Source organism: Ovis canadensis, chromosome 1 (assembly GCF_042477335.2).
Source record: "Ovis canadensis isolate MfBH-ARS-UI-01 breed Bighorn chromosome 1, ARS-UI_OviCan_v2, whole genome shotgun sequence".
In the NCBI taxonomy this organism is placed as follows: Eukaryota; Metazoa; Chordata; class Mammalia; order Artiodactyla; family Bovidae; genus Ovis; species Ovis canadensis.
In genome coordinates, this window is record NC_091245.1 from 101,571,591 (window position 1) to 101,598,838 (window position 27,248).

The 27,248-nt window shown below is 36.0% G+C and overlaps 1 protein-coding gene and 1 pseudogene across 2 annotated transcripts in view; both read right to left on the reverse strand.

Moving 5' to 3' along the window:
- GOLPH3L (golgi phosphoprotein 3 like) overlaps nt 1-27,248 on the reverse strand; it is a 47,660-nt gene that overhangs the window by 10,616 nt on the left and 9,796 nt on the right. Inside the window, exons 3-4 of one of the 2 annotated variants that reach the window (XM_069603594.1) lie at nt 13,159-13,290; nt 10,631-10,745 (exon numbers count right to left, since the gene is read on the reverse strand). In XM_069603594.1, the coding sequence (XP_069459695.1) occupies nt 10,631-10,745; nt 13,159-13,290 (247 nt within the window). The remainder of the gene's footprint in view (nt 1-10,630; nt 10,746-13,158; nt 13,291-27,248) is intronic. The other variant, XM_069603603.1, reaches the window with a different exon arrangement.
- Nucleotides 544-1,174, reverse strand: LOC138447540 (ubiquitin-ribosomal protein eS31 fusion protein-like; annotated as a pseudogene).

Consider the following 27,248-nt stretch of genomic DNA (forward strand, 5'->3'; position numbering starts at 1 on the left):
CTAGGTTATTATAATTGACTGACTATATAGTTCCCTGTGCTATGTAGTAGGTCCCTATTGTCTACTTATTTTATATATGCTGTGCTTAGTCACTCAGTTATGTCCAACTCTTTGTGACCCCACGGACTGTAGCCTGCCAGGCTCCTCCTCTCCACGGGCATTCTCCAGGCAAGAACACTGGAGTGGGATGCCATGCCCTCCTCCAGGGGATCTTCCCAACCTAGGGATCAAACTCAGGTCTCCCATACAGTAGGCAGATTCTTTACTGTCTGAGCTATCAGGGAAACCCATGAATACTGGAGTGGGTAGCCTATCCCTCTCCTCTAGATCTTCCTGACTCAGGAACGGAACCGGGGTCTCCTGCATTGCAGGTGGATTCTTTATCAGTGGAGCTAACTGTTAGTCCCAAACTCCTAATTTATCTACCCTCCCCCCACTTCTGCTATCCACTTTGGTAACCATAAGTTTGTTTTTTATTTCTATGAGTCTATTTCTGTTTTATAAATAGTTCACTTGTATCATTTTTAAAGATTCCACATATAAGTGATATCATATGGTATTTGTCTTTGTTTGTTTGTTAGCTCATATCTTTATTAACCAATATACAATTACTTGTCTTCTGGTTTGTTGAAACAATAGGTCAGACAACATTTGCCACAATAATGTCTGCTGAAGTGACTGGCCATAAAATACTCCAGGACCACATTCATCTGAGGGACACTCCTGGCTAAGGTGACTGATTTTGCCATTCTCATCCACTTTATAGTATTTCAGAACAGCCAATTTAACCTTCTTTCTCTTATGCTTATTCTTGGGAGTGGTATAAGACTTCCTCCTTTTCTCAGAGCCACCACAAAGTCTCAACACTAAATGAAGAGTGGACTCCTTTTGAATGTTGTAGTCAGACAAAGTACGTCCATCTTCCACTTGCTTGCCAGCAAAGATCAGTCTTTGCTGGTCAGGAGGAATTCCTTCCTTATCCTGGATCTTGACCATTACATCTTCTATTGTATCCGAGGGCTCAACCTTGAGAGTGATGGTCTTCCCTGTCAAGAGTCTTCACAAAAATCTGCATCTTGGCAGCGGTTCCACCACAGATGGAGGATCCGAAAGTGGTATCTATCTTCTTCTGTCTGAGTTACTTCACTTAATATGATAATCTCTAGGTCCATCCATATTGATGCAAATGGCCTTATTTCATTCTTTTTCATGACTGAGAAATATTCATATTATATATCCATATCTATATATCTTCTTTATCCATTCAGCTGTTGACAGACATTTTGGTTGCTTCCAGTCTTGACTATTGTAAATAGTGCTGCTATGAACACTGGGTTGAATGTATCTTTTTGAATTAGTTTTCTCAGATATATATGCCTAGGAGTGTGACTGACAGATTGTACTTAACTCTACTTTTAGTTTTTTAAAGAAACTCCATACTGTCCTCCATATTGGCTGCACCAATTTACATTCCTACCAAGCATAGGAAGATTTTTTTTGTTCCACACCCTCTCCAGCATTAATTTAGCTTACAAAGATAAAGAATCTTAAAAGCAGGAAGAGAAAAGTGAGTTGTCATACACAAAGTTATCTTCAATAAGATTATCACCAGACTTCTCATCAGAAACTTTGGAGGCTAGAAGACAGTGGGTTGACATACTCAAAGGGCTCAAAGAAAAAAATCTGTCACCTAAGAATTCTATATCCAGAAAAAGTGTCCTTGAAAAATGAAATTAAGACTTTCCCAGGTAAATAAGGAGAAGGCAATGGCACCCCACTCCAGTACTCTTGCCTGGAAAATCCCATGGACGGAAGAGCCTGGTGGGCCGCAGTCCATGGGGTTGCTAGGAGTCGGACATGACTGAGCAACTTCACTTACACTTTTCATTTTCATGTACTGGAGAAGGAAATGGCAACCCACTCCAGTGTTCTTGCCTGGAGAATCCCAGGGACATGGGAGCCTGGTGGGCTGCCATCTATGGGGTCGCACTGGGTTGGACATGACTAAAGTGACTTAGTAGCAGGTAAATAAAAATTGAGGAAGGTTGTCACCACTAGACTTGCCCTGCAAGAAATGCTAAAAAGTACTGCAGGTTGAAATGAAGGAAAGCTAGAAGTAACTTGAAGCAGTAATGAAGAAATAAAGACACTCAATAAAAGTTAAATACATGGACAACTATAAAAGTTAATTAGTTAAAAAACTAAATAGTTAAATAGTTAAAAAACTATTTTTTAATTTCTATATACTTTAAAAGACAGATGCATTAAAGAACACTTATTAACCTATGTTATTGGTCATACAATTTATAAAGGTATAATCTGTGACATCAAAACGGAGAGTGGAATGGAGCTGTATAGGAACAGACTTTTTGTGTTATTGAAGTTAAGTTGGTATCAATTCAAATTAGGTTGTCATAACTTTAAGATATAAAATGTAATCCCCATGGTGCAACAAAGAAAATGTCTATAGAATATACACTAAAGAACATGAGAAGGGAATCAAAATGTTTCACTATAAAAAAATCAACCAAACATAAAAGGAGATAGTAATGCAGGAAATGAAGGACAAAAATCTATAGGCCATATAGCAAAATGGTAGTGTCTCCTTATCAGTAATTACTTTATTTATTATTTATTTATTTTATTCTTGACTGCACTGGGTCTTTGTTGCTGTGCACAAGCTTTCTCTAGCTGCAGCGATCAGGGGCTTATGCTCTAGTTGTGGTGGGAGGACTTCTCCTGTTGCAGAGCACTGGCTCCAGAGTATGCAGGCTTCAGTAGTTGTGGCACATGGGCTTAGCTGCCCCATGGCATGTGGGATATTCCCAGGCCAGGCATTGAACCAGTGTCCCCTGCATTGCAAGGCAGATTTTTTAACCACTAGACCACCAGGGAAGCCCCAGTAATTACTTTAAATGTAAACATATTAAACTATTTAATCATAAGAAAAAATTGGCAGGATGGGTTAAAAAACATGATCCAACTATATGCTGTTTATGAGAGACTCACTTTAGATCAAAGGACACAGACAGGTTGAAAGTGAATGGATGGAAAGAGATATTCCATTCAAATAGTAACCAAAAAAGAGAAAGGATGTCTATACTAATTTTGGACAAAATACACTTTAAATCATACAAAAGAGACACAGAGACATTATATATTAATAAAAGGTTCAGTACAACAAGAAGATAAAACAATTATAAATATTTACACTCCTAATAACAGACTCAAAATACATGAAGCAAAATGGACAGAACAGACAGAAGTAAACAGTTTTGTATCACCCTACTTGCAGAATACATGTTCTTCTCAGATTTACATGGCACATTCTCCAGGAGACACCGTATGTTAGGCCATAAAAGAAATCTCAATATATTTCAAAAGACAGATATCATACAAAGTATCTTATCTTCTCTGACCATAGTGGGAAGAAATCAGATATCAATAAAAGAAGGAAAATGAAAATTTGCCTATATGTGTAAATTAAACAAGCTGCAAGGAGATCCAACCAGTCCATCCTAAAGGAGACCAGTCCTGGTGTTGTTCACTGCAAGGACTGATGCTGAGGCTGAAACTCCAATACTTTGGCCACCTCATGCAAAGAGTTGACTCACTGGAAAAGACCGCGATGCTGGGAGGGATTGGGGGCAGGAGGAGAAGGGGACGACAGAGGATGAGATTGCTGGATGGCATCACTGACTCGATGCACATGAGTTTGGGTGAACTCTGGGAGTTGGTGATGGACAGGGAGGCCTGGCGTGCTGTGGTTCATGGGGTTGCAAAGAGTCGGACATGATTGAGCGACTGAACTAAACTGAACTGAAACACCAATGTGTCAAAGAAGAAATCACAAAGGAAATTAGAAAATACTTAGAAATGGATGAAAACACAACATATGAAAGTATATGGGATGCAGTGAAAGCAGAGGGAAATTTGCTGTAAATGCGTAAATTTAAAAAGTCTAAAATCAATCTCCTAACTTTATACTTTAATGGACTAGAAAAAGAAGAGCAAAATAAACCCTAAGTTAATAGAAGGAAGGAAATAGATTAGAGAAGAGATATACAAAAAGAGAGATCAGAAAAACAACCAACAAAATTGAAGAAACTAAAAGTTGTTTCTTTGAAATGATCAAAATTCACAAACATTTAGCTAGACTGCCAAAGGAAAAAAGATAGAAACAACTAAAAATCAGAAATGAGAGTGAAGGCATTACAATGGATCTTGCAGGGATTAAAAAAAGGATTATAAAATAATACTATGATGCTTAACATCACTCATTATCAGAGAAATGCAAATCAAAACCACAATGAGGTACCATTTCACGCCAGTCAGAATGGCTGCGATCCAAAAAGTCTACAAGCAATAAATGCTGGAGAGCGTGTGGAGAAAAGGGAACCCTCTTACACTGTTGGTGGGAATGCAAACTAGTACAGCCACTATGGAGAACAGTGTGGAGATTCCTTAAAAAACTGGAAAGAGAACTGCCTTCTGACCCAGCAATCCCACTGCTGGGCATACACATCGAGGAAACCAGAATTGAAAGAGACACGTGTACCCCAGTGTTCATCACAGCACTGTTTATAATAGCCAGGACATGGAAGCAACCTAGATGTCCATCAGCAGATGAATGGATAAGAAACCTGTGGTATATATACACAATGGAGTATTACTCAGCCAGTAAAAACAACACATTTGAATCAGTTCTAATGAGGTGGATGAAACGGGAGCCTATTATACAGAGTGAAGTAAGCCAGAAAGAAAAACACCAATATAGTATACTCACGCATATATATGGAATTTAGAAAGATGGTAATGATAACCCTGTATGCGAGACAGCAAAAGAGACACAGATGTACAGAACAGTCTTTTGGACTCTGTGGGAGAGGGAGAGGGAGAGGGTGGGATGATCTGGGAGAATGGCATTGAAACATGTATAATATCATATATGAAATGAATCGCTAGTCCAGGTTTGATGCATGATACTGGATGCTTGGGGCTGGTGCACTGAGAAAACTCAGAGGGATGGTACGGCGGGGAGGAGGGAGGGGGGTTCAGGATGAGGAACACGTGTATACCTGTGGCAGATTCATGTTGATGTATGGCAAAACCAATACAATATTGTAAAGTAATTAACCTCCAATTAAAATAAATATATTTATATTAAAAAATGATACTGTGAATAATATTAAACCAACAAATTAGACAACCTAGAAAAATGGACAAACTCCTTGAAAAGTTCAAATTATTTAAACTGACAAAGAAAATTTCAACAGATTTATAGCAAATAAAAAGATGAAATCAGTAATCAAAAATCAAAACATCCCAACAAAGAAAAGTCTGGGGCCAGATGACTTCATCAGTGAATTCTACCTTACATTTAAAGAAGAATTAACACCAATCCTTCGCAAAGTCTTCCAAAAATCTAAAGAAGGAACACATTAATTCATTCTGCGAGGCAAGATTATCCTCATACTAAAGCCAAATAAAGACATCACAAGAAAAGAAAGTTACAGACCAATAAGTCTTATGAATGTAGATTCAAAATCCTTAGTAAAATATTAGCAAACTTAATCCAACAACATGATAAAAGGATTATTCACTGTGATCAAGTAAAATTTATTCCAGGAATGTCACATAAACTCAAACAGACTAAGGATCTAAATAGACGCTTTTCAAAAGAAGACATAAAAATGGCCAAAAGACACATGAAAATGTGCTCAACGTCAATAATCATCAAGGAATTGCAAATCAAAACTATAGTGAGATATCACTTCACACTTGTTAGGATGGTTATTATTAAAAAGATAAAAAATAACAAGTGTTCAGGGAACTCTGCTCAATGTTACCTGTTAGGCTGGATGGAAGGGGAGACTGGGGGAGAACAGATACATGTATATGTTTGGCTGAGTCCCGCTGGCCACCTGAAACTATCACAACATTATTAATCGGCTATACTCCAATATATAATAAAAAGTATTTAAAAAAGATAGGGACTTCCGAGGTGGTCCAGTAGCTAAGACTCCACCCTCCCAATGCAGAGGACCCAAATTTGGTCCCTGGTTGGGGAATTAGATGCCTCATGCTGCAGTTAAGATCCTGCATGCTGCAACTAAGACCCAGTGCAGCCAAATTAGTAAATAAATAAAAATAAATATCTGAATATTTTAAAAATTAAAAAAAACCACAAATGTTGGCAAGGACATAGAGAAAAGGGAACCCTCATGCACTGTTGGTGAGAATGTAAATTGGTGCAGTCACTATAGAAAACAGTATAGAAGTTTATCAAAAAATTAAAATGATAACTACCATATAATTTAGTAATTCTACTTCTCAGAATTTTTCCAAAGGAAATGAAAACACTAATTTGAAATGTTGCAGTGAACTACCCATGTTCACTGCAGCATTATTTACAATAGCTAAGACATGGAAGCAACTAAAATATCAATTATGGATGAACAGGTAAAGAAAATGTGGTATACACACACACAAACATACACATATACACATACACATATACATACATTGGAATACTAATAAGCCATAAAAAGAGGAAATCTTGCCATTCATAACAACATGGATGGGCCTTGAGGGCATTATGCTAAGTGAAATAAGTCAGACAGAGAAAGACAAATACTGTATGATCTCACTTGTATCTGGAACCTAAAACAAAACCAAAAAATTCCAAAATTTTAGATACACAGAACAGATTGGTAGTTGCTAAGGGTGGAAAGGGGAAGAATGCCACAATGTGTGAAGATCAAAAAACACAAAATTTCAGTTATAAAATAAATAAATCCTGAGGATGTAATATATAGCATGGTAACTATAGTTACTAACATTGTATTATATATTTGAAAGTTGCTAAGAAAACAGACTTTCAAATGGGCTTCCCAGACGGCACTAGTGTTAAAGAACCTGCCGGCCAATGCAGGAGACATAAGCAACGCGCGTTTGATCCTTGGGTTGAGAGGATCCCCTGGAGCAGGGCATGGCAATCCACTCCAGTATTCTTGCCTGGAAAATCCATTGACAGAGGAGCCTGGTGGGCTACATACAGTCCACAAGGTCGCACAGAGTTGGACACAACTGAAGCGACAAAGCACTCAAAGCACTCAAGAAAACAGATCTTAAGAATTCTCATCACAAGAAAAAAAAGCTATTTGTGATGATGGATGCTAACTAGACTTATTGTGGTAATTATTTCACAATACACACAAATAGTAAATCAACATGATGTACATCTGAAACTAATATAACATTTATGCCAATTATATTTCAATAGAAATCAAACAATGTATCAATAATACATCATTTAATATAATTTTTTAAAAAACCCACATACAAAAACAAACACCCTTTCATTATAAAAACTTATAGGAAACTAGGAATAAAAAAAAATTCCTCAATATAATAAAGAGTATTCAGGAAAGCCTTACAGTTTATCTCTGTCTGCAGATGACATGATCCTATACATAGAAAATCTCCCCAAATACACAAAAAGCAACTAGAACTAACAGACTCGACTAAGTTGCTGGGTACAAGATGAAAACACAAAAATCAGTTGTTTCTGTATATCAGAAATGAATAATCTGAAAATGAAATTAAGAAAGCAATCCCATTTATAACAGTGTGTAAGAAAATTAAATATTTAGGAATAAGTCTAACCAGTGAGGTTAAAGATTTGTACACTGAAAACTATAAAACTGATGAAAAACAATTAAAGAAGACCTAATTAATGGAAAGACAGCCTAAGTGTCTTTTAATGGACAGGAAGATTTAACACTGTTAAAATGGCAATAACCACCCAAAAAGATCTACAGGTTCAACCCAATCCCTATAAAATTCTAACAGCCTTTTCCACAGAAGTGGAAAAGTTGATCCTCAAATTCATACAGAATTGCACAAGACCCAGAACTGCCAAACAACTTTGAAAAAGAAGGATAAAATTAGTGGATTCATACTTTTTCAACTTCAGAACTTACTACAAAGCTACAGTAAGTAAAACGGTATGGACAAACATACAGGTTAATACAACAGAATAGAGAGTCCAGAAATAAACCTTTGCAGATATGGTCAACTGATTTTCAACAAGACTTCCAAGGCCATTCAAGGGGGAAAGAATAGTATTTTTAACAAATGGTTCTGGGAAACTGCATATCCACATGCAAAAGAATTAAGCTGAACCTTTATATCATATTCAAAAATTAAGTAAAAATGGATCAAAGAACCAATTTAAGAACTAAAACTGTAAAACTCTTAGAAGAAAGCATTGGGAAAATCGTTATGACATTAGATTTGGCAAAGATTTCAGTGATATGACACCAAAAGTCAGGCAACAAATAAACTGGACTTCATCAAAATTAAGAACTTTTGTGCATCAAGAGTTACTCTTAATAAAGTGAATAGATAACTGATAGAATGAGAGAAAATATTTACAAATCATACATTTGATAAGGGATTACTGTTGAGACTATAGAAAGAGCTTGAAAACTCAACAAAAACAACAGAAGCCAATTGAAATATGGGCAAAAGACCTGAATAGACATTTCTCCAAAGAAGATACATAAATCATCCATGAAAAGATGCTCAACATCATTAATCATTAGGGAAATGAAAATCAAAACCACAATGAGATACTGCTTCGTATCTACTAGAATGGCTATAATTATAAACAAAACAAGAGCTAATGAGGATGTAGAGAAACTGGAAACTTACCATGGCTGGTAAGAATATCAAAGACTGCAGCTTCTGTAGAAAACAGTTTGGTGGTTTCTTAAACTATCGAACTATCACATGACCCAATAATTCTACTCCAAGATATACATCCAAAAGAATGGAAAGCAATGACTTTATCAGATATATGCACAAGGTTCACAGCAGCATTACCCACAATAGCCAACAGATGGAAATACCCAAGTGTTCATTAACAGATGAAATTAACAAAAGGTGGTATATCACATACAACAGAATATTACACAACCATAAAAATGAATGAGATTTTGATGTAAGCTGTAAGATGAATGGACCTTGAAAAAATGCTTAGCTTTCAAGTAAGTCAGGCATAGAAGGACAAATACTGTATGATTCCACTTATATGAGTTACTTAGATCAGGTAAATTCATAGAGACAGAAGGTAAATAAGAAGTTGCCAGGGAATGAAGAGAGGGAGGAAGAGGGATATTTGGATGATGAGAAAGCTTTGAGTATAGAGAGAAGTAACAGTTATATAACACTGTGTTTTTAATGTCACTGAATTGTACACTTATGATTAAGATAATATGTGTATTTTACCACAATAAAGTTAACTATATACCCCCGAAATGAAAATGTGTCCACACAAAAACTTGTCTATGAATGTTCACATTAGTCAAAAAGAGGAAATAATTCAAATGTCCATCAACTGATAAATAAATAACTAAAGTAGTATAACCATCCAATGAAATATTATTTGGAAATAAAGAGCCAAATTAAAACTGGGGAAATTTGTGACTTCACTGGCTGTCCAACAGTTAAGATTCTGTGCTTCCACTGCAAGCGGCAAGGTTTGATCCCTGGTTGGGGAACTAAGATTCCACATGCCACGTGGTGCAGCCAAAAAGAACAAAAAAAAACAAAAAACCTAGGCAAATTCTAACAAGATTGGTGAATCATATCAATTTCAGTACTCTGATTATCATACACTAAAAATTTGAGAAATTTTACCAGTGGGGGATTCTAGACAAAACATATAAAGGGATCTCTCTGTATTAATTCTTACAACTGCATGTCAATATATTGGGTTGGCCAAAAAGTTCCTTCGAGTGTTTCTGTAAGATGTTATGGAAGAAACAGAATGAACTTTTTAACCAACTCAATACAAATGTCTCAATAAAAACTTCAGTTAAAAAAAACTGCTCCAGAAGGTGACACTGGCTATGACCTCAAAGTGCCTTGCGGAAGATTCTCCTATAATTTTATGCCATAGGCTTAGTTATTCATATTAAAGTTTTTGAACTTGCCTTAGAGGAAAAAAGGAATGAAGTGCTGATACATGCCACAACATGGATGAACCTTGAAAATATTATCCTTGGAAGTCAGTCACAAAAAACCAAAAGTTGTATGGTTTCGTTTATATGAAATATCCAGAATAGGCAAATCTACAGAGATAGAACGTAGATTAGTGGTTGTCGGAGCTGGGCAGGAGGGCTGGGAAACATGGGGAAAACCGCTAGTGAGCATAGGGTTTATTTTGGGGATGATGAAAATGTTCTAAACTTAGGTTGTGATGATGGTTGCACAACTGTGTGAATATACTAAAATCCATTTAATTGTATACTTTTAATGGGTCAACTGTATGATGACCCTGTATGTGAATTATACAACAACTGTATGTGAATTATACATTAGCACAGATGTTAAAAAAATTTCTTGTGAGCTTATGAGGTGTACAGAGGTAAGGTGAAGCTTTGGGAAACTTTATGTATTGATTAATCATGCCTTTTTTGGTTCCTCATTAGTACAGTTTAAAAGCGAAATATATACATTTTACTCAGTACCCTGAATTTCTATACTTCTTCTCCCAACCTTAAGAGTAGGGTAAAGATTATAAAATGTGGGATATTTTAAAAATCATTCTGCATCATCTTACCAGTGAGTAGCTCTATCCATGTTTGGACAGTTTCTGTGGGTTCAGTTGCTTTGATGTGTTTGAGAGTTTCATCCAGTAAAACATCACCCGTTGGGCTGTCTGACTTTAGCAGTACCTTTCAGAAAAGAAGAAACAAGAGACTCTGGTTCATCTATTTCATTCAAATTAAAATCAGTGAATATGTTATATATATGAAGTGAAGTGAAGTGAAGTGAAGTCACTCAGTCATGCCCGACTCATTGCAACCCCATGGACTGTAGCCATGGGATTTTCCAGGCAAGAATACTGGAGTGGGTTGCCATTTCCTTCTCCAGGAGATCTTCCCGACCCAGGGACTGAACCTGGGTCTCTGGTATTGTAGGCAGACGCTTTACCATCTGAGCTACGGGTTAAATGTCATAGGAAAAGCAAAGCAGCATAACATATTGTCTCTGTTTCCTCAAGAAATTTAAAATCTAGTATGGACAGATAAAAATAACATTTGAACTGGGTCCCAGTGGCAAACGATATAAATGGTAATGGAGAAAAACAGATTCAATAATAACTCTTTGAGCCTGGAAAACCAACTTGTGAAACAATTAGTAAAGATAGGAAACTCAGGTAAAGTTGATGAAGCTTGGTTTTAACTGATATGGGATAGCCAAGTTGAAATGTCTGGACAATAATTAACTATGTCCTTGGAGGAAAAAGAAGACAGGTCTAGTAATTTGAAAATTAATAACATAAGGGTGTGATAGATGAAGCTGTAAAGGTAAATGATATCTCTAAAAGGATACAAGGTGATATAAATTGAGATTTAGATATCAAGGAATGGAGAAGTAAATGAAATAGGGTACCGCTAGAGAAGCAAGAGGATGTAATATAACAAAGGTCAAAAAGAGAGGAAATTTCAAATAGGAGGTAGTCAAAAGTGTCAAACACCACATACAGGTTAAAAAAGAAAAATAAATTGAAGACTGAAAATTAGCTGGTGACACCTAAGAAGGTAGTTTCACTAGAGTGCTAAGTATGACAGTGAAGTTGTGAGTGGAAAAAACAAGTAATAAGAAAATGGAGAGAGTCGTATAACTCATACTAGAGAGGACTTGCAAAATAATTGGAAGGAGGGAAACGGAATGGTTATCTGAGATTGACCAGAGTTAAGACTGCATCTGACCCACATGTTTACCTCCTCATTATATAATACTGTTTCATAATATTACAGCTATAGATAAATACAGAAAAATAATCAACACCATCTTAGATCTGACTTTTCTGCATAAAAAGGGAAGACAAAACCATGAACTTCTTACAACTCTTTAGACCAAGGATACTTAGATTTCTCTCTCTGCTACAGGATAATTAAACCTGTTAGACAATAAACTGTGGAAAATTCTGAAAGAGATGGGAATACCAGACCACCTGACCTGACTCTTGAGAAATCTGTATGCAGGTCAGGAAGCAACAGTCAGAACTGGACATGGAACAACAGACTGGTTCCAAATAGGAAAAGGAGTACATCAAGGCTGTATATTGTCACCCTGCTTATTTAACTTCTATGCAGAGTACACCATGAGAAATGCTGGACTGGAAGAAACACAAGCTGGAATCAAGATTGCCAGGAGAAATATCAATAACCTCAGATATGCAGATGACACCACCCTTATGGCAGAAAGTGAAGAGGAACTCAAAAGCCTCTTGATGAAAGTGAAAGAGGAGAGTGAAAAAGTTGGCTTAAAGCTCAACATTCAGAAAATGAAGATCACGGCATCCAGTCTCATCACTTTATGGGAAATAGATGGGGAAAGAGTGGAAACAGTGTCAGACTTTGTTTTTCTGGGCTCTAAAATCACTGCAGATGGTGACTGCAGCCATGAAATTAAAAGACACTTACTCCTTGGAAGAAAAGTTATGACCAACCTAGATAGCGTATTCAAAAGCAGAGACATTACTTTGCCAACTAAGGTCCATCTAGTCAAGGCTATGGTTTTTCCTGTGGTCATGTATGGATGTGAGAGCTGGACTGTGAAGAAGGCTGAGCGCTGAAGAATTGATGCTTTTGAACTGTGGTGTTGGAGGAGACTCTTGAGAGTCCCTTGGACTGCAAGGAGATCCAACCAGTCCATTCTGAAGGAGATCAGCCCTGGGATTTCTTTGGAAGGAATGATGCTAAAGCTGAAACTCCAGTACTTTGGCCACCTCATGCGAAGAGCTGACTCATTGGAAGAGATTCTGATGCTGGGAGGGATTGGGGGCAGGAGGAAAAGGGGATGACAGAGGATGAGATGGCTGGATGGCATCACAGACTCGACGGACTTGAGTCTGAGTGAACTCCGGGAGTTGGTGATGGACAGGGAGGCCTGGTGTGCTGCGATTCATGGGGTCGCAAAGAGTCGGACACGACTGAGCAACTGAACTGAACTGAACTGACAATGGGACAACTGAATAAGTGATATTTTTATTCTGGCGTCTCAAATCTTCCTATTCTTCCAAAATGGACTGTTGGTATCTGCCCTTTCATAAGAGGATATTCATAGAGGATGCTCTACCTTTCTGTCTAGTAGTCGCTTCTTACGCATGGTTGGGGGTTCTAGATAGATTCGACCTCGCATGGCCAGCTCTATCAGGATGCCACCTCGCAGGCCAGATGATATGCAGTCATTCCAGAAAGATGTGTAACCCTAGGAAAGGGGAAAAGAGAAAAGAAAGAACGTTCTGAAAGGGGTATGGACTTGCAGCAAGCACCCAAAGAATGTTCCATTTTGTTCTGTGATTCATTTCACATCACATTACATGAACTCAAGGCAAAATACAGAATAAATGAAAAAAAAAAAGTCTCTTTAACTTCCTTAATCCACCCCTCCCCTCAAAGTATGACTTTCTAACTTCAAGCTCTTTGTGAATTCCTATGGTTGGGCTGTTAATAACTGGCATGCCAAATTTCAATTTTTGAAAATTTTTTCAATTTTCAGTTTCAATTTTGGTTTCTTTGCTTCCATGACATTCTAAATTTCACAGTGGGATACAAATAAATAGAAAGATGTATATTGTTTGAGCTTTTTTACCTCCAAGGTATGTATTAGTTGCAGGCTATTTTGATGGATGGTGTAGTAGAAACCCACCTGTCCCATTGACTAGTTAAATGCCTATGTATGTTACTTAACCGTTCTCAAGTGCAATGTCCTCATCTGTAAAACAAGGGCACTAATGTCTATATAAGTTTATTTTGAAGAATAAGATATATATTATCAATATAAGAAACCATTTAGCATAATACCTGGCATATTGTACGCACTTACATGTTAGTTTCCCTTCCTGAGGAACTACAGGGAATACAAAGATATACAATTAATAGCCACTATCTTAAGGATCTGAAAATGTAGCTGGAAAGACCTGGAAACTTGAGGGAAGCTTTCTGTGACAATATGAAATTTAAATAAAGGCTCAACTGAAAAATGGAGTAGAAGAAACAGGTATAAATTACTATAGAAGGCCTGGTTTAGATGATACATTTTCAAATTATAAATTACTTTTGGGCTAGAGCAGTCAGGAACTCTTATGGGACCTGAGCTGGGATTTGAAGAATAGGTTGGATTTAGCAGAAAGTGAGGGTTTTCCAGGTGAAGGAAGTCATTCAAATTTTACCTATTCTTCAAACAGGCATTTTAAGCAAAAGCATTAAGGAAGGAGACCTCAAATATGTTTAGAGATTTAACTCAAGGATTTAAAGAGAACTCATGAGATCAAGTTGGTCGGGCTAGGCTGTAGAAAGCCTTGAAGCTTTGAACTTTTTACTGAAAGGCAATATTGAATTCTGAAGGTTCTAAGCAAGGAGTTGTGATTAACACAAGGAAGACCTATCAGTTTTGAACTGTGTAACACGTTTTAGCTATCTTTGGGTGTAGCTTTCCCTCTCACTGGAGAGAGGATGGGTGTGATATTGGCAGATTCTAGCATGGCTTTCAAGCATGAACAAGACTAAGTCACTATTCTTAACAGTAATGTCTAATATATATTGAACACCTAACTGTTGTAGATTTGTGCTAAGCTTCTTTGCATGCATTATATGATTACATCTTCACAACAGTCCTGTAAGGGAGGTTCTACTATTATCCACATGTTAAAGATGAGGAAACTAAGGCTTATGGAGGTTATGTAACATGACAGGTGTGGATTCAATCCTTGGTAGGAAACTAAGATCCTGCATGCCAAATGGTGTGGCCAAAAAACATCCAGTTTTCCTCTTTATTGATTTAGAAGTTATACATTCACTTTTCTTTAGGAAGTTATCTTTGAAATTTTAACATGCATGATAATTTAAAATTAATATACTATTAAAACAAATCAATATATTAATCTCTCCTAATTGGCCAATATTGTATCTTTTACTTCACAAATTAGACATCATTATTTTATACAGGTAGCACTTGTTTAGATTTACTCAGATGCTTACCAAATTCTTTGCTCACCATTTCTTCTTGCATCTCAGATCTCCTTTCTGGTACCATTTTCCTTCTTCCTAAAGTAGAATTTCCTTAAGTAACAGTCTGTTGAAGGCAAATTCTATTTTGTTGATCTGAAATGTCTTCGTTTTACCATTGTTTTAAAAATATTGTTTTTCTGGATATAAAATTCTAGATTGATAGTTTTGTCTTTATCATATTGAAGATATTATGCCCTCCTCTTCTAGTTTCCATTGTTGCAGTGAGAAATCGATCATTCTTATTGATTGTGGTAGGTGGCTTGTCTTTTTTCTCTGGTCCTTTCAGGTTTTCTCTTTTGGTGTTTTTCCATTTGACTACAACATAAGTGTGTGTAAATTTATGTAACCTGTTTGGTATACACTTCCTGTATCTGTAGGCTCATTTATTACTTCTCAAAAAATGTCAACTCTTATTTCTAAGAATTTTGGCTTTCCTCTATTCCCTTAATTCTTTCAATTTTTCTTATTCTAACCTCCATGCCTTTTAACATCTCCTATATATTTTCCATTTCCATTGTCTCTATATTGCTTTTTCAAGAGTTAGTTCATATCTGACTTTTTATTCTCCATCTATATTTAATATGTTAAACTAACCCCGAGAAAGTGTTAGTTGCTCAGTCGTCTCCAACTCTTTGCAACCCCATGGACTATAGCCCTCCAGGCTCTTCTGTCCATGGAATTCTCCAGGCAAGAATTTTGGAGTGAGTAGCTATTCCCTTCTCCAGGGGATCTTCCTGACCCAGGGATCGAACCTGGGTCTCCTGCACTGCAGGCAGATTCTTTACCATCAGACCCACTACTTTACATCTCTTAAAGTTCCATTTATTTTTCACATTTACCTGGTCATTTGTGATCATTTCTTCTTTTGTGATTCATTTTGTGTTCATTTTATGATTCTTTTCTTTAAAAAATCATAGACATTTCACATTGTTTGATCATTTTAGTATCTAAGGTCCTTGAATGAACCATTGTTACTTCTGCTGATTCTTTCTCATGGGTGTATTTTTCTTTGTACGTTTGATGACATTTGATTAAGAGGCCCATATTTAATTTTTTATAAACCTATGAGATTTTGGAGGCCTAAACTTAGGATGTATTCCTTTACCTTTTTTTTGACCACAATATGTGGCACATGGGATCTTTCCTGATTAGGGATCAGATCTGTGCCCCCTGCATTGGGAGCTTGGAGTCTCAGTTACTGGATCACCAGGGAAGTCCCTGAGGATGTCTTCCTTTAGAGAAGATCTGCATTTGCTTCTGCTGTGAGTAAGGCATGGTGGGACTGGGAGACTACCAAGAATACAGTTCTGGCCGGGTGGGGGGCAGGGGAGCACACCATATGACTTGTGAGATCTTAGTTCCCTGACCAGGGATCAAACGTGGATCCCTGGAAATGGAAATACCAAGTCTTATAAACTGGACAACCAGGGAATTCCTCCAACAATACATTAAAAAAATTAAGCCTTACCACTATACTGCAGAACTAGAGGTCTTCTAATTCCATTTTCCCCATAACCTTCAAGCTCAAATAAATTATATAACTTCCTTCCCCTCTTCTCCTCCCAGTCAAATCCAAATTTCTTAGTGAAAGTAGTAGTGAAAGTGTTAGTCACTTAGTTTTGTCCAACTTTTTTTGACTCCATGAACAGTAGCCCACGAAGCTCCTCTGTTCATGAAATCCTCCAGGCAAGAATACTGGAGTGGGTTGCCATTCCCTTCTCCAGGGAATCTTCCCTACCCAGGGATTGAACCTGGGTCTCCCTTATTGCACTTAAATCAGGAGGCTGCTTACTTGTTTCTCTCTGGCATATTTTCCCTAGAACACTATTCTCCAGCTTTCTGGAACAATTTTAAGTACTCTTAATGCACCTTTTTTGCCTACTGGCCTTTGCACACACAGTTCTGTCTAGAAGAAACAAAACTCTTCTTTACTTAGCTCTTCCTTGTTCTTAAGGATTGAGTACAAGGGTCACATCTTCCACATAACCTTCTCCAACATTATCTTTTCCTCCACTCCACCCTCTGGGTTAGGTTCCTCACCTGGGTGTGTGTGTGTGGGCCTACTTCTCCTCTATCGTTTATTATTTCATATTGTAATCAACTGCTTATCCTCAGTAGAATATAAATTTATTATATATTCTATATAAGGAGAGAATATATGACAGTATTTCTCAATAAATGTTTCTGGAAAGCACAAATTTATGATTTAAAGTAAATATGTTAACTTGGTAAAAGCTCAGCCTGAACTATAAGCATTCCTAGATTTATCCAAATTTCCTGAGGGTCTGATCTTAGACTCAAAGGTGGGATTAGTTCTCTTCACTGCTTGCCTCATGGCTACTTCAAGAGTAATCTTTATAACTCCTCTTTAAGGAGGGAGTAAGCCTACCCACCACCCCCACCTCCTGAGTAATACTTGGCTTTATAGAAGTTAGCTGCCTAGTTAAGGTTAAACTATAACTTTACTGTAGAATATATAATTTACTTAGGTATAACTTTTAATCCTGTTGACTATGAAGCTCAACAGGTGTACAAACATTTCAACCAGTAATACAGCAATTAGAGGAAAGTTTTCCTTGTTTTTTCATTTCTACCTGACCATATAACTTCTGTTTCAGTAACAACGATATCAGATTGTCAACAGAACTATAAATGAGAAGTGCTGCAAATGAAGAAACAATGGCCAGGATGTACAAACTGTGTTTTTCAATAGCACGCTTTCCCAACATAGTATCTCACACTATATAAAACTCTTCAAATCAGTTTTTTAACTTTTTATTGAATCATGTCATAATAGTAAAAAAGTATAAGAATATACATGAAGACTTTAAAATACAGTTATAACTCTGAAGTCCATTTTCCTCTCAATTTATCTAGCTGTCTTGGTAAATTCTCAAGCCATGTATAATGGAGATTCCATGTGCTTTAGTGTGCAGGATGATCTAGCATATGCATACTGAAGTTTACTATTCAATCATTACATTTAATTACCAAAGGCTATATACATGAGGGAAAAAAGAAGAATTTTAGAATCTACTGAGAAACCAAAATTGCACACTGCTTCATGATCGACAGAAAATACTGGAGGACTGGCAGAATGAGATCTTTGAATAGCAGACTTTGTCTTGATTATAAATGTAATACATAATTGTCAAAAAAAGAAGAGATATTTTAGAAATGTATAATTTAGAAAGTAGAAGTCTCATAATCTTATCACTTCCACATAACAGTTTAGTGGATATTTTCTAGACTTCATATGCATAATGTATTGTATTATACGTTTGCTAATATTACATACAGAAATATGATTATACTGAGTGGCAACTTTCCACTTAGGCATTATTTTGGATATCTTTCCACATCACTAAACACACAGCTACCTCAACCATTGTTATGGGCATAGTACTGCATTTTAGATACACTATAGTTTATCTATTCAAGTTCTTATTGATGTATGTTTGGGTTGCTTACAGTTTTTTGCCGTTATAAAAAAATGCTGTAAAGAAATAATTCATTTGTATGTGTGCTTCTGTTGAATAAATTCTTAGAAGAAATTTTTGAATCAAAGATTATACATATTGAAACTTTTGATAATGCTATTTTATTCTTGTAAAAGTTTGGGCAATAAGATTTCAATAAATTCTGAGAGTCAACACCTTTGCGCTGAATTTCCACTTAGTCAAGTGATCATTGTTCAAACCTCTTTAAAGACACACCTTAAGACAACTCTGAAGGTTAAAGATTTTAAAGTTGCCTCCTTGGGGTAAAAAGAGGAAAGAAACCAAAGAAGCGTAAAGCATCATTAAAAGGAGCTTTAAAAAATGTTAGAAACTCCTTAAAGTTGAATGAAAAACAGGCAAATATACAATTTCATATTCAAGATTATCAGTTACATAAAATACTGTCTACTTTAAAAGGTGGTTTTCTAATTTTTCCAAATTAAAAAAATATTTTATTAGGAAAAAAAATCTCAGAAAAAAATCTTTCTCTCCCCCCAATCTGAAGATTCAACATTAAAATTGCTTCAAGGGAACCCTCCTACACTGTTGGTGGGAATGCAAACTAGTACAGCCACTATGGAGAACAGTGTGGAGATTCCTTAAAAAATTGCAAATAGAACTACCTTAGGACCCAGCAATGCCACTGCTGGGCATACACACCGAGGAAACCAGAATGGAAAGAGACACATGCACCCCAATGTTCATCGCAGCACTGTTTATAATAGCCAGGACATGGAGACAACCTAGATGTCCATCAGCAGATGAATGGATAAGAAAGCTGTGGTACATATACACAATGGAGTATTACTCAGCCGTTAAAAAGAATTCATTTGAATCAGTTCTGATGAGATGGATGAAACTGGAGCCAATTATACAGAGTGAAGTAAGCCAGAAAGAAAAACACCAATACAGTATACTAACACATATATATGGAATTTAGGAAGATGGCAATGACGACCCTGTATGCAAGACAGCAAAAAAGACACAGATGTGTATAACGGACTTTTGGACTCAGAGGGAGAGGGAGAGGGTGGGATGATTTGGGAGAATGGCATTCTAACATGTATACTATCATGTAAGAATTGAATCGCCAGTCTATGTCTGACGCAGGATACAGCATGCTTGGGGCTGGTGCATGGGGATGACCCAGAGAGATGTTATGGGGAGGGAGGTAGGAGGGGGGTTCATGTTTGGGAACGCATGTAAGAATTAAAGATTTTAAAATTTTAAAAATAAAAAACTAAAAAAAAAAAAAATTGCTTCACTTTCCATTACAGAGGAATTTTGCTGTGTCTTCCTGAAGCCTTTCCTACATGCCCAATTCCAAAGGCCAATGTCTGTAAGATGATCTCTAGGATTATCAAAAATTATACAAGAAAACAAGTTTTACAAGCAAAGTGAATTTTATTTCATTTTTTCCCTCTAAAAATTAACTTTAAGAAGAGTTAATCTACTATTTTCCTGTAAAGTACTCTATTAGGGACTTCCCTGGTGGTCCAGTGGTTAAGATTTTGCCTTCCAATACAGCGGGTGCAGGTTCAATCCCCAGCCAGGGAGCTAAGATCCCACATGCCTCATGGCCAAAATCCAAAAACAGAAAGTAGAAGCAATATTGTAACAAATTCAATAAACGTTTCAAAAAAAAAAAGTACTCTATTAAATGAATGGCTCCAAGATCTGATCTATTTTCCTCTTTTATAAATTAATGTGATTCATTCTAACTCCAATTAATATTTCTATGTCTACAGAGCCAAAAGAGACACTTTAGAAAAGAGATTAAGCATTACTAAAAGCTCACTCTGCTTAATCATAATGGGGAATAAGGAACTATGACGTTATTGGATGTTATTCTAATTTTTTAACAGATGATTTCAGCATGATTGGGAAGAATGGATTATAAACCTAGAAAAATGGATGTAATTTCTCAATAAACTACATGAAGACTATATCCTTTTAGGATTACTCAGAACATTGGGTGGGAAGATGCAAAGCTGATCATAATAATCAGTTTATTAGTTTTCTCAGGGCTGCCAATTGAGGTTTTGTGTGTGTGTAAAAGCCAGGAATCCTAACCACTAAGCAACCCAGGGAACTCCTTTTTTTTTTTTTTTTTAAATAAAAGCCACTATCAAAAGTTCAGAAAATAAAAACAAATAACACAGTGGTTGCATTAGTGGTAAACAATCCACCTTCCAAAGCAGGAGAAGCAAGAGGCATGGGTTTGATCCCTGAGTTGGGAAGATTCCCTGGAGTAGGAAAAGGCAGCACACTTCAATATTCTTGCCTGAGAAATCCCATGAACAGAGGAGCCTGGTGGGCTTCAGTCCATGGGGCCACAAAGAGTCAGACACGACTGAGTGACTAAGCACAGTCCCTTGTCAGTGAAAAAGAAATCCAAAATAAAAGAAAACTGGTTAGCTTTGAATATTCCTACCTTAGCTTTACACCTCATTCTGACCAGTAAAAATGTCCTTAATTTTTATTCTAAACAATTAAAAAATGATTGTAGCACCAGAAACAGTAACTAACTTATATGCCTTTCTTTTCCCACAATGTTACTCAGCAGTATACATACATTTTAGAAAATACAGAAAGAAAAAAGAATCATATAAAATAATTGTTCATAACTTCTATCATCTTATTATTTGCATATATATATAAAACCAGATTTTTCTTTATATATATACTACACATATCTTTTCTAATACCCACCAATTTTCCCATCTGCTTCTTCTCTCACCACAGTTTTGGGGCTTTCCTTCATAGAACATTTGCGTAAATTATGGAACAGAATGCACACACTATAGAAAAGAAAGTGAAGTCGTTCAGTCGTGTCCAACTCTTTGTGACTCTATGGACTGTTGCCTGCCAGGCTCCTCTGTCCATGGGGATTCTCCAGGCAAGAATCACACACTATAAATTTTCATAAAATACTGAGGCACAGAGGTAGAAGAAACTGTGAGAAAATTTCATAACTTTTCCTAACAAGGAATCAATAGAATATAGCCTAAAATGGAACCATGATTTAAGAAAACATGATCCCAACACTCTTTTTAAAAAACATTTTTGGGAAATTCCCTGCTGTTCCAGTGGTTAGGACTTGGTGTTCACTGCCAAGAGCCTGGATTTAATCCCTGGTTGGGGAACCTTTAAGATCCCACAAGCTGCATGGCCAAAAACAAACAAAAACGTCAATACTATCACACCTAAAAAATTAACAATTCCTTAATACTATAAACTATTCTGTAAGCCTCCAAATTTTATTAATTGTTTAACACATTTTTTAGGATAATTGGTTTGTTTGAATTAGGAGCCAAACAAAGTCTACACATAGTCTTATGTTTTCCACAAGCTCTTTTTTAACCTTATTTGGGTCTTTTAGTAAATGACATTTATGAAAAGTAAGTGATGAAGAAAAGCAATGTTCAAGTTAACCTCAATTTCCTCTTTATGTCAATTTCAAGTAACATGACATCACATTTTTTAAAAATGGAGTAAATCATACTACATGTGCTATTTTTAAAGTAAAATGTAATAAACACAATTTTACTAAAATTTAACACAAAGAGAAAATAAAGTGAACCTGAAGGAAATACTGAACTTCAATCATTTTCTTATTACAAGAGATTTTCCTAACAGACTTATTTCTATGGTTAAGAAAACAGATTATTAAGAAGTTGAGTTTTGTTGTTCAAATGTTTCAATTTTAGACAACATCTAATTGACTTCTTATTATAAAAGATAGAGTTAATATCTCTCCTACACTTTCTCCCATCTTTATTCCTTTACTTCCCAATTTTTAAATTATAAATTTATATGGATACTACTCTTTTATTGATATATAAATTTACATTAGTTTCAGGTATACAACATAATGATATATATATATATATATATATATATACACACACACACACACACATTGTGAAAGGATCCTGGCAATAAATCTTCTTAACATCAAACATAGTTAATTACAATTTTTTTCTTGTGATGAGAACTTTTAAGATCTACTCTCTCAGCAACTTTAATATATACAATACAATATTATTAATTATAGTTATCATGCTTGAAGATTATATCTCCAGGACTTTAACTGGAATTTTGTACCTTTTTGATTGCCCATAAGACTTAGAAAATGAAGTAACTAAAGACATTGAGAGGTATGATAAATGCAAGGGAATTTAGAGAACCGCAAGGTCACTTTTTGATTTGTAATGGGCTTTGAAAGGAAATGCAGAATTTAACATAAGTTATGGGGATAGTAACACGGCCAGAATATATAAAAAAGAAATGTGGGGATTCTGGGAAGTTGCCTTATAGGAAGTATCAGAAATCTGTTTTCCCACCAAGACACAATTTTATCAGTACAATCTGTCTGATATAAGTATTTTCGAACTTGGGAAGCTCTTGAAGGTTTGCAACTTCCAGGGGGAGCCATGGATCACTAATTACAGTTAATTCTAGTCAATTTCAAATTTTAGTTTAGCACAGGCTACCCATCTCCCATCCCCTAATCCCATGGCAGGCAGCCATGCATGTGGCTTATATGCAGCTTATATGTTCCAACTAGGAGCTAGGGTAGGCAATATGGACTCTGCCATCCAAATAACAGGGATCTGCATTCTGATCATGGAAGTGCAGACACAGAGACCATTGTAACCTCCCTTGTTTGCTGCAAGCCCTTCACCTTCTGGCTGAAGTGACTGCCAGGTGATTTAAAGGGTTGATGTCTTTTTCTTCCTCTTTATTTTCTCTTGTCTCCTTTTTGGAGTCAGATACGAAAGACTAGGACATTCAAAAGCAACTACATACACAGGGGAAATTTAAATCAACTAAAAATGAATTAAAGACTGAAGCATAACTCCTGAAAAACAGTAAAACTACAAGAAGAAAACACAGAAGGTAAGCTCTCTCTCCAGGTTTTTTGGACTTGATGCCAAAAGTACAAGCAACGAAAGCAAAAAAATTTAAAAGGGGACTACATCAAATTAAAAAGCCTCTGCACAGCAAAGGAAACCATCAATAAAATGAAAAGGCAACGTATGGAATGGGAGAAAATATTTACAAACCATATATCCAGTAAGTGATTAACATCCATGGCATACAAGGAACTCATGTAACTCAATAGCAAAAAACCATATTGTGCAATTTAAAAATGGGCAAAGAACTTGAACAGACATTTTCCAAAGAAAATACACAAGTGGTCCACAGGCACATGAAAAGGTGCTCAACATCACTAATCATAAGGGAAATACAAATCAAAACCACAAAGAGGGACCTTCCTGGTTGGTTCAGTGGCTGGGATGCCACGCTCCCGGTGCAGGGGATTGGGGTTCGATCCCTGGTCAAGGAGCTAGATCCCACATGCCACAACTAAGAGTTGGCATACAGAAACTAAGGATCATATGTGTTGCAACTAAGACCTGATGCAGCCAAACAAATTAATTTAAATAAATTAATTTAAAAAAATGACAATGAGATAACAACTCATACCTGTTAGAATGGCTATAATTAAAAAGATGAGATAACAAATGCTAGCAAGAATGTGGGGAAAAGGGAATTTCTATATACTGTTGGTGGGAATGTAAACTGGTATAGCAACTATGGAAAACAGTGTGGAGGTTTCTCAAAAGAAAGTAGAAACAGGATTACCATATGATCCAGCAATTCCACCTCTGTGTATATATACAAACGAAATAAAACCACTATCGCAAAAAGATATCTGTATTAAACTACAGCATTTTTCACAATAGCCAAAGTGTGGAAACAATCTAAGCGTCCATCAACGGGTAAATGGATCAAGGAAAAAAATATTACTCAGTCTTAAAAAAAGACAGAAATCCAGTCACTTGTGACAACACGAATGAATCTGGAGGGTATTATGCCCCAGAGATATTTCACCTAGAGGTGAAATAAGCCAGAGAAAAAGATAAACACTGCATGGTATCACTGACATGTAAAATTAAAAACAAACAAACTGAGCTCCTAGAAACAGAGAGTAGAAAAGTGGTTGCCAGGGATTGGGAAGTAGGGGGAAACAGGTAGAGGATAGTAAAAGGGTGCAAACTTTCAGTTACATAATGAATAAGGTTCTGATGTATACCATGGTGACTATATTGACAACACTATATTGCTATCTACTTTTTCTTAAAGTACACCTGATTTACAATTTTGTGTTAGTTTCAGATATATAACATAGTGATTTGGTTAAATAGATACAGATATTTCCTTTTTTCTGATTCATTTCCATTATAGGTTATTACAAGATACTAAATATAGTTCCCTGTGCTATACAGTAAATTCTTATTTATTTTATGTACGGTGATGTATATCTGATGTCACTGTACTGTATAACCAAAATTTGCTAAGAGAATAAATGTTCTCTCATACATACACACAAAGGCAAATATCCATCAGGTGATGGGTGTGTTAATTAATGTGATGGGATAATCTTATTGCAATGTATATATATACAAAATCATCATGCTGTATACTTAATTCCACAATTTTTTTCAGTTATACCTATATAAATCTGAAAAAACAAAACCCAGCAAATCTGATTTCCAGAGTTACCTATCATTACACTCAAATGTCCAATTTTCAGTCAAAAAATCATAAACAGTTCAGTATCACTCAAAAGAAAAAAAAAAAAACCCAATAGAAACTGTTCCAGAAAGACCAGATGACAGACCTAGTAAACAATACTTTAAAATGATAGATTCTCAAATAACTAAAGGAAGATGTGTAGAAAGTCAGGAAAATAATGTATGAAGGAAATGGAAATATCAGTAAAAAGAAAACCTAAAAATAAATCAAAAAGGAATTCTAGAGCTAAAAGTATAATTACTGAAATAAAAATTTACTAGAGGGACTCAAAGGAAGATTTGAGCAGGCAGAAGAATTAACACACCTGGAGATAGGACAAACTGAAATTATTGAGCCTGAGGAACAGAAAGAAAAAAGATTGAAGAATAATGAACATATCCCAGGGAATTGTGGGATATCAACAAAAGTGAACCAACATACACACTTTGGGTATACTTTTGCTCTCTGCAGGGAGTGCAAAAGGGGCAGAGAGATTATTTGAAGAAATACTGGTCTAAAATTTCCCAAGTTTGATAAAAAGGTATGCATATAAACATCCAGAAGCTCAATGAACTCCAAACAGAATGAACTCAAACATATGCACACTGAGGCACAGTAAAATCAAACAGATGAAAGTCAAAGACAAAGAGAGAATCTTGCATGCAACAGAAGAGAAGCCACTTGTCCCATACAAGAGAGCCTCAATAAGATTATCAACAGATTTCTCATCAGAAACTTCAGAGACCAGAAGGCAATGGGCTAATATATTCAAAATTCAAAAAGGGGGGGAAAAACACCTGTCAACCAAGAATTCTCTATCCAGCAAAATTATCTTTCAAAAATGAAGGAGAAATTAAGAAATTTCCAAATAAACAAAAGCTCAGGGAGTCCCTTTCCACTAGGTCTGCCCTGTAAGAAATTCTAAAGGGTACCCTACAGGTAGAAATGAAAGGACACTGGACAGTAACTCAAAGCAGTATGAAGAAATAAAGATGTCAGTAAAGTAAACACATGGACAATTAAAAAAGCTAGTATTATAGTAAAAATGATTTGCAATTCCACTTTTTGTTTTCTACATGATTTAGGAGACTAATACACTTTAAAACATTAGTCTAAAAGCGAGTATCGGTGTAACGTTGGTTTGTTATTCTATATTCTGTTTTGTACATAATTTAAGAGACTAATGCAGCATAATTAGCTTAAGTTTGAGGGCATAAAATATATAAAGATGTAATTTTGTAACATCAATAACTAAAAGGGGTGGGGTGGAGCTGTAGAGAAGCAGTTTCTGTGTGTTAGTTAAGTTGGTATAAATTCAACTTAAAATGTTATAACATTAGGATGTTAAATGTAATCCCCATGGTAACAACAAAGAAAACAGTTACAGAATATACAGAAAAGGAAACGAGAATTGAAACATGTCAGTATATATATGCTCAACTTGAACATAAATTTCGCAATTTATTGTTCCAGTTTAACTTTGACTCCCATAAAGAGAGGATAATATGTGCTGTGCAGGATCAAGAAAGAGAAAGTGCAAACTTTTTTGAAAACTCTATTGCTATACTAACAAAATATGAAGAGAGAGACAAAGAGATGAAATGGCTCACATCAAGTTTATAGAAGCAGTGGTCAGAGCCAAAAGTCCAAATTTAAGTGGATGGCTCTTGTCTTAACGTCAATACCAGAAATGTTAAAACAGCATGCATTTGGGTACTGGGGAGCATATATAGAGGCAGGCTCTCAATGAAACAGCTTAAATTATATTTTCCTACTGTTAAAATAGGACTTTGATCTCCCAGTTTATTACCTTTTGAACCAACAGTAAATAATCCTTTGGGATCACTTGACTAGATACTAAAAAAAAAAAGAGCAAAACAAAAGTTCTTTCTTGGGGGGGTAACAGCCTATGTTAAAACCATAAAAGCTGACAAGTCTTTCTGATACACTTGGCCCTATTCACAATGGCAATACCAGGGACAAGAGATTTATTGTTCATTTTGTGCAATCAGGAAACTAAAAGACCAGGTTGTGACCTAAATTATAAATTATACTTTTAATCTTTTGATTG